Consider the following 8,913-nt stretch of genomic DNA (forward strand, 5'->3'; position numbering starts at 1 on the left):
ATTGTGACTTTAAAAAATGCTGCCATTATTGCTTCTATGAGCAGGTACAAAGACTGATTTCATCCAACAAGCAAACCATCAGAAGACAGATGGTTATTTAACAAAGTCTTGCCTTAGCAACCACCATAGAATGTACGTAAGAGGCTTTTGCTTCTTGGCCAAGGTAAACTATTCCATGACCTTCTGCGGAAAAAAAGTTTCTTATATGTATGTTTACAATATGCATTAGCAAAATACAAAGATTTAAAAGATACTTAGACAATAAGTATCTAAGTGGTATCTGTTAACCTGATTATTTTAAGAAAAATAGATTTGCTTGCGCTGAGTACTGTGAAAGGCTGACCTCTTTCCACTGGATTTTCCATTCCTTTTCATCTTCACCCCCAAATTTTAACATTTAAGCCCATTATATAAAATATCGACTTTTTAGAAAAAAGTTTTTTAAAAGGCTTGGAGGGGCGTGCAATATGTTATGGCAAAGTGAAATCATGGTGCATTAGTCAAAACCGGCTATAAGTTTGCCTAATTGTTGTGAAAAACAGAGCTGGCTCGGAGAAGTGTGTATTTCCCTAGATGAGACATACAAATAATTTTTATATAGCATCCATCATCCAAAGCATCACAAAACTTGCTAGCAAAATGGAAATAGTGGCTGGGACTCTAACAACTGTGATATTCATCACCTTTGGGAAGAGGTAGGAAAAAAAAGCTAGTTCTTAAATAATCTTTAAATAAATTGGGGTGGTCTTAATGTTGTTAAAATTAAGCGTTTCTTATTTAACTGGCAATTGTAAAATAGTTTATTCTAAATGTAAAGTGTGTTGAGGACTTTTTAAAGCCTCAGTTAATACACCTCTACCTCAATATAACGCTGTCCTTGGGAGCCAAAAAATCTTACTGCATTATTGGTGAAACTGCGTTATATCGAACTTGCTTTGATCCGCCAGAGTGTGCAGCCCCGCCTCCCTGGAGCACTGCTTTACCGTGTTATATCCAAATTCGTGTTATATCAGGTCGCATTATATCGGGGAGAGGTTTTATTTTTATATATATGGCTTTTCTCAAATGATTATCTACAATATATAGATTTTATTACACAAGCATAAACATGCGCATCTGGCAGAACTTTCCGCAAAACTCACTTGCAATAAAGAGTTTCAAGGTAGTAACAAAAAATTCCTTTCCCTTAACATGCTTCTTTCTACTCCACAAATTAGTGTCTGCTTGCCAGTACTGCCACTTGTACAATCACTTTTCTCTATTTTGCCTGCTTCCTATACAGTTGAAAACTATCTTTCCTATTCCTACAAATCCTTTGCCCTTAGAAGTTCTGCTGCACTTCTACAGAGCTAAGGCTAGGGCTCTACCAAATTCACAGCTGTGAAAAACACGTCAGACCATGAAATCTCGTCTTTTGTGCGCTTTTACCCTATATTATACAGATTTCATGGGGGAGACCAGCGTTTCTCAAACTAGGGGTCCTGATCCAAAAGGGAGTTGTGGGGGGGAGGAAGTGTTGCAACGTTATTTTAGGAGGGCTGCGGTATTGCCACTCTTACTTCAGCCACCCAGCTCTGAAGGCAGCACAGAAAAGAAGCAGCTGTTGGCTAGACACCTAGCTCTGAAGGCAGCGCCCCACGAGCAGCAGCACAGAAGTAACGATGGCAATACCATACCATGTTACCCTTACGTCCAGGGCCGGTGCTACCATTTAGGCAATGGCCTAGGGTGCCAGAATTTTTGGGAGGTGCTATTTTGCTGGGGAGGTCGGCACGCGGGTCCGGTGGACTTATCGCAGTGATGCCGGCAGACGGTCCGCTGCTGGAAAGGCTTGGGTGGAGCTGCCGCAGTCATTTCGGCGGACGGTGCACTGGTCTAAAGGCTCTGGTGCCTGCAGAAGGTCCACCGGAGCCTTTAGACCAGCGGACCGCCCGCCGGCATCACTGCAATAAGTCCACTGGGGCCGCGGGAGGGGGCGGCGAAATGGCCGTCCACCTAGGGTGTCAGAAACTCTGGTGCCGCTCCTGCTTATGTCTGTGCTGCTGCTTTCAGAGCTGGGCAGCCGGAGAGTGGCATCTGCTGACTGAAGGCCCAGCTTTGCAGGCAGCAGTGCAGAAGTAAAGGTGACAATACCATTGTGACACTGCACCCCACTCTTCATAGTGATATGATGATGATATGGTTGTAGCATAATTATGATGCATTTTATACAGGTAAGTCTGTGAGGGGTCATTGGAAAATTTAAAATTTGTTGAATATGATTATCCTATTTGTATACATGTATCACTTTTGTATCTGAAGTTATGAACATTGATTGTATATCTGTATTTCAAATGTAGTTATAGCTAGGTAATGCCCACTAGACAAGATGCTTTCAGTCTAGATAGATGGTTGGGAAGGGTCTATTCAGGGCAATGAGTCATTAGGGAGAACAATAGGCCTCAGGAGAAGCTTATCTTTCAACTGGTGAGCCTTCCTGAGAACCCTACAGACAGCCTGAGAATGATGGCTGGTATGACTCTACAAGGACATGTGACCAGGCCACATGATGCTGGACTCCATCTTGGGATGTCAGTATTTTTCCACAAACTGGTCTGGGAACCAAGCTTTGGAACAAGGGTTCATGCCATTGGCAAAAGTTATATAAGGCAGGGAGTGACATCATCTGTGGTTCTTCGTTCTCCACACAAAACGACCCCTGGAAACAGCTGAGGAACAAAGACTGAACTGGAAGGAGTGCTGGACCCAGGCTAAAGGGATTTTTGGCCTGTGTATAAAGACCTGAGAAACCCAAGCTGTAAAGCTAATGCAGCTTGTGCCTTAAGAATCTACAGCCTGCTTGTATCCTCTCTTAGGGTGAGACTCTGCTAATTTGTATGCAATCTATCAAGTATATTAATCTTAGTTTCAATTTTTTTTATTTCCTAGGTAATCTATCTGCCTTAATCTGTTTGCTATCACTTTATCTTTTGTAGTTAATAAACTTATTTTTGTTTTAATCTAAACCAGTGGGCTTTGACTGCAGTGGTTGGGAAAAATCTTTCCTGGGTTATAACTGTGCATTGTTCTCTTCACATTGAGAGATGGGCAGACTAGGTATTAAACCCATATACTGCCCAGATTTGATGAGGGCAGGACAAGACAGTACTGCTTTGGGGTCCCAGGCTGGGAAGCTGGTGGTTAGAGAGCCTATGTATAACTGCAGCTGAGTATGCCCCTACATGTGAATGTGCAGGTTGGAAGGCTTTGCAGCTTGTCACAACAGTAATGCAAGAGGGAGCCCAGGCTGGCAGGTGAGGGGGCTCAGAGGTAACCCAGCTCCACGTGGCACCCCAAGGGGGAACCCATGACAACCATACCATGCCATCAACTTTTGTGCTGCTGCTGACAGCAGCTCTGCCTTCAGAGCTGGGCTCCCTGCCAGGAGCCACTGCTCTCTAGCTTAGAAGGCAGCAGCGCCAGATTTAAGTAGCTGAAATCATGACATTTACAATTTTTAAAATCCGATGACCATGAAATTGACCAAAGTGAATGGTGAATTTGGTAGGGCCCTAGCTATGGCATTAGATAAGTACAATCACATTTTCAAACGGCACTATACAATTCCAAAATAATTGTTTACAATACACTGTATTGGACAAACCAAGTATTTAAAAATGTGTGATTTATTTAGCAAAATTAGTTGTCTAAACTATAGAGGGCCAAGCATCTTAACTGAAACACTACAACTGTTCTAAACAATGAGAAATTTGGGGCACAATTTCAAGGGGGTAGAGGGAATTTGGAGGAAAATGTGTAAAAAAAACCAAGCCTAAAGTCAATACAGATCCATTTACAACTAAAAGTGTGAAAGCTGAGTATACAAAAAATTCTAGTATAGAATGCAGAAGCAGTGGATTAGCAAAAGAAACAATAAGAAAAGGAAATGAGGCCCATGGGTAGTGTATTCATGTTTTTTGAAGAAATATTGTGCCAGAATAGTATTACAGGTGAGAGGCATCTCAAAGAAGTTGAGAGATTCGTGAACAGAATGATGTCTGTGGAACAGATTAACAACAAAGACATTTGGGAACCCCAGCCCAAAATGTGAACAAATAGTTTTCATTTTCAAATGGAAGAATCTTGGGCCTATGGAGCCTGGGATCTGCACTTTCCAGCGCTTTATTTATTGTTTACACATTTCTTCCACTGAACTTTAGCCTTTTTCAAAAGAACAGACTAAATCTAGTACAAGAAAACATCACAGCTAGAGGTGGCAGACGAACACTGACCACAAGTTTGTAAGTCCAAACCAACAATGGTTTGCAAAAAGATGATTTTATTGGAGGTATTTGAAGAATATCAAGTTCCCAGATGATATGAGGCAAAAAGAAAACACTTGTAAAGAATGTGGTTTGGGACAATTTTGCTTGTTGCTCTTCTCATACAACCATATTTCATTAAGTTTTTGGATCTAGTTTTGTTCAGCAATGTTTTCGCTATTACTCGCTATTCCTTCCTTGAGATTTCACTATACAGCTGATGTAACCAGGGGGCTGGTCTATTACCTGTTCCAAGAACCCTAAGTGCTTTGTTCCAAACCAACAAGACCATCCGTAACTAATAGGCTGCCAGAATGAGTTAACATGTATTTCACAGGCTTAAAATTGGTGATTTTTTTAAATTTGGCAGTAAGCCAGACCAAATATTGCCACCGAGAAGGCAAGAAAATATGACAAATGTTGCCTGGTGCTTTGTGCCCTTATTCCTCTAGCCATCTCAGCAAACCAATTCAAGAACAAATAGAGAGATAAAATCTACACCTTTTCTACATCTGACTTTCAAGATATATTAAATCAATCTTAGTTTATGGCTAGGATAACAACCTGGGACTAGATCTAATTATGAAAGCTGACATAATGGTAATCTTAAACTCGTACATCAAGACATAAACTGATCATCACCCAGACCACTTACAAAGAATTAAGCAAAAGAGAACAGGAGTACTGTGGCACCTTAGAGACTAACAAATTTATTTGAGCATAAGCTGTCTGTAAGCAAGGACTGGTCTGTCTCCTAAGATCTGTAAGAGTGATGGATCGTCCTTCAGGATAGGTTGTAGATCCTTGATGGTGCGCTGGACACCTTCAGCCCCCAACTAAAACCTCTCCAGCGCATCATCAAGGATCTATAACCTATCCTGAAGGACGATCAATCACTCTCACAGATCTTGGGAGACAGGCCAGCCCTTGCTTACAGACAGCCTCCCCAACCTGAAGCAAATTCTCACCAGCAACCACAGACCACACAACAAAACACTAACCCAGGAACCTATCCTTGCAACAAAGCCCGTTGCCAACTCTGTCCACATATCTATTAGGCAGACACCATCACAGGACTTAATCACATCAGCCACCCCATCAGAGGCTCGTTCACCTGCATATCTACCCATGTGATATATGCCATCATTTGCCAGCAATGCCCCTCTGCCATGTACACTGGCCAAACCAGACAGTCTCTACGTAAAAGAATAAACAGACACAAATCAGATGTCAAGAATTATAACATTCAAAAACCAGTCGGAGAACACTTCAATCTCCCTGGTCACTCGATTACAGACCTAAAAGTCACAATATTACAAAAAAAAAAAACCTTCAAAAACAGACTCCAACGAGAGACTGCTGAATTGGAATTAATTTGCAAAATGAACACCATTAAATTAGGCTTAAATAAAGAATGTGAGTGGATGGGTCATTACACAAAGAGAAACTATTTCACCATGTTTATTTCTCCCTCCCCCCCCAGTTCCTCACTTCCTGTCAACCGCTGCAAATGGACCATTTTGATTACCACTACAAAAAGTTTCTCTCTCTCCTGCTGGTAACAGCTCACCTTAACTGATCATTCTTCTTAGAGCATGTATGGTAACACCCATTGTTTCATGTTCTCGGTGTGCCTGCGTACGTGTATTTATATACACACACCTCCCTAAAGCTTCTGCTCGAATCAATTTGTTAGGCTCTAAGGTGCCAGAAGTACTCCTGTTCTTTTTGTGGCTACAGACTAACACAGCTGCTACTCTGAAAGAATTAAGCGTTATTAGGAGGTGGTATGAATGGGCCGACCGTCAATAGCCTCAAACACACCAGCCATGAACTACCGGTGGGAGGCAGCCTAATAGACTCAGTGGCCAACTCTGTTTCATACCTGGCATTGGCTATAATGGACTGATGTTTGTGTTCTACAGAGTTAATCACTGGGCGCTGCAGTGAGGGGAGCAGGGCAATGGGAACCGGAGTCATCGCTGGAAGTTCACAGCTGTAGGTCACCACAGATTGCGGAGTCTCCGCGGGGGCGGGAGTGTACGTGGAGCGCCCTCAGCCGCAGCTGCCCACCGCTCCCTCCTGCTGCGCGCTGGCTGTGGCGGGCGCGGGCTGCCAGGGACCTCTCCACCGCGGCTTGCGAGGACAGTGACCCTTCCCACCATGCCCCACAGCAGCGGCGCGACCGGAGCCCAGCGGTCCCACAGTCCCTGCTAGAGCCGTGACCCCGCAGCCCCCCTAGACCCTCTCGCTCCCCCAGCCTCCCGCCAGACGGGCCCGCGCATCTCCTGTTCCGTCCCCCCAAAGCCTGGTAGCGCCCGGTGACAAGAGCCCGGCTGAAACTTGCGCCCCCCGCACAAACGTTCCGCCGGGTGCCGAGTTCCAGCCGCCTCCCTTCCCCGTGCTGGGCCAGGCGGCCGCGTACCTTCGCGAAAGGCGCTCAGCGTCCTGCCCCGGGCTCTTAGAAACACGTCCCGCTCCTCGGCCATAGCGTCCGCCTAAGCGCAGCCAAGTCCCGAACCCCCAGGTGGCTGCTCCGCGGCAGACTTGGGAAACCCGGATCCAGCGCTGGGCCGGGCCGACTGGGAGGGGAGGTGCCGCCACCGCACGCGGGGCGGGGCCGAGGGGAGCGCGGGACGAGGTGAAGGGAGAGGGCTCCTGGCCAGGAGGGCAAAGGGTGGAATCCAGCCCCTGAGGGGCAGGCGAGGCAGCTAGGGTGACCAGATGTCCCAACTTTATAGGGATAGTCCCGATTTTTGGGTCTTTTTCTTATGTAGGCTCCTATTCCCCCCCCATCCTGATTTTTCACACTTGCTGTCTGGTCACCCTAGAGGCAGCACCACTGGGGCAGGCAACTTTGCACTTTGCTCAGCCGTTTTCAGCACCATGTCAGGGCACGGAGTGAAAACACGTGCGCCCTGAGCTGACATCACTGCTGCAAACTTTTGCAGGGAGGGAGCCAGAGCGCTGGGCTGTAGTGCCTGGGCCCAGCTAGATGGCTCTCGTGTGAAAGCCAAAATGTGGGCCTGTGAGACAGGAACTGAATCTGCCCCCACTATAGTCTGTCTTTTAAATTAAAATATAAAAGCATCTGGGAGTTTCTGTAGTTCAACTGTCTCCTTACTTGTGAAACACCATGAATCTGTTTCTCCCTAACAGCACTGGCGGGCAAAGTAACAACAATAGCCTCAGGCTCATGCTGTCTTTAAAGACTGTTTTTTAGGTCAGTTCATGGTTTCCTTTTCTCTTAACATTTTTTTTATTCAAGATGCTCTACAAAGGATTTAAACTTTTTGTTTTTAAAACCAAAGGCACAACCTCTCTCACTCTGACCCCCATGTTCACCTTCTGCTCTTCCTCACCCCATTCCAGGATCCAAGTCCTCTGATAAGTATGCTTGTAATGGCTCCATCGTGCTTTCCTGGAAGCCTTAGGAATTGTACAGCACAGTGGAGAGCAGCCCCAGCCAGCAACCCCACATTTTTCTTTGAACTCAACAGCAGATTGAGTAGTCACACAAAGACTGGGAGGGAGAGGGAGTTCTTTTTGTATGTGCTGTGTCCAAACTGGTGATGGGTAGTGTATAAACACCCAGTAAGACATTCCCTGCCCTGAAGAGCTTTAGAACCTAAATAGACAAGACAGACAAAAGTTGGGAAGGGAAATAGAGGTACAGAAAGGGGAAGTGACTTGTTCAAGGTCATCCAGCAGGACTGTAGTAAAGATGGGAATAGAATCCAGGTCTGCTAAGACTTGATCCAGTGCAATATACAGTAGACTACACTCTCTACAGCAGTGGCTCTCAACCTTTCTGGAGTCTGATTTGTCTTGCGTACCTGCCTCCCCAAGTTTCACCTCACTTAAAAACTACTTGCTTATAAAATCAGACAAATACAAAAGTGTCACAGCACACGAATACTGAAAAATTGCTTACTTTTTCATTTTTACCATATAATTATAAATCATCTGGAACATAAATATTGTACTTACATTTCTGTGTAACAAGTCAACATTTGTATGATATTTTAGTTTTTACTCACTTCCCTAGTGCTTTTTATGTAACCAGCTGTAAAACTAGACAAATATGTAGAGAAGTTGAAGCACCCCCGGAAGACCTCTGCATATCCCCAAGGATACATGACCTCCAGGTTGAGAACCCCTGCTCTACAGTATGAATTCTTAACCCTTAGAAAGTTGTGGAAAATTCAGTTTCTAATCTTTCCAATATCAATTGCTGCAATTCAAGGTATAATTCTATGCGCTTCTGAGAAATTTAAATAAAGCACTAATACAACAAGTAATTTTTAAATTCACTAACTTCTGATGAGGAGTAGTTCAAAAATGTATTGAAAAAAGCTACTTGTCTACTCTCAGTGAAGGAAGAAATCATATTGCAAGAATGGAGGAATATTAAAGGTGAAAAGAACAGAGAGGTCTAGACTGAGGAATTAAAGTTACAAAACAGACAGATGCACATTTGAAGTTAAACCCATTCTAATCTTATACATAGAGTAGAATGACTATGTGCCATCTGGAATTCAGAGAATCCAGTGAATGCTGAGGGTGTAAACAACACACACAGGATTATCAACATCTGTTTCTGATGTGTCCT

General features: G+C 44.3%; 1 protein-coding gene across 3 annotated transcripts in view; it reads right to left on the minus strand.

Moving 5' to 3' along the window:
* Positions 1 to 6,911, minus strand: part of CPPED1 (calcineurin like phosphoesterase domain containing 1) — a 166,657-nt gene extending 159,746 nt beyond the window's left edge. For all 3 annotated transcript variants that reach the window (XR_007776298.1, XM_050967768.1, XM_050967767.1), the window contains exon 1: positions 6,727 to 6,911. Coding sequence is in view for 2 of the 3 variants with exons in the window: in XM_050967768.1 (XP_050823725.1) it covers positions 6,727 to 6,790 (64 nt within the window). In the remaining variant the exon portion in view is untranslated. The remainder of the gene's footprint in view (positions 1 to 6,726) is intronic.
* Positions 6,912 to 8,913: the final 2,002 nt, after the last annotated feature.

This window comes from Gopherus flavomarginatus, chromosome 9, assembly GCF_025201925.1.
Source record: "Gopherus flavomarginatus isolate rGopFla2 chromosome 9, rGopFla2.mat.asm, whole genome shotgun sequence".
NCBI lineage: Eukaryota > Metazoa > Chordata > Testudines > Testudinidae > Gopherus > Gopherus flavomarginatus.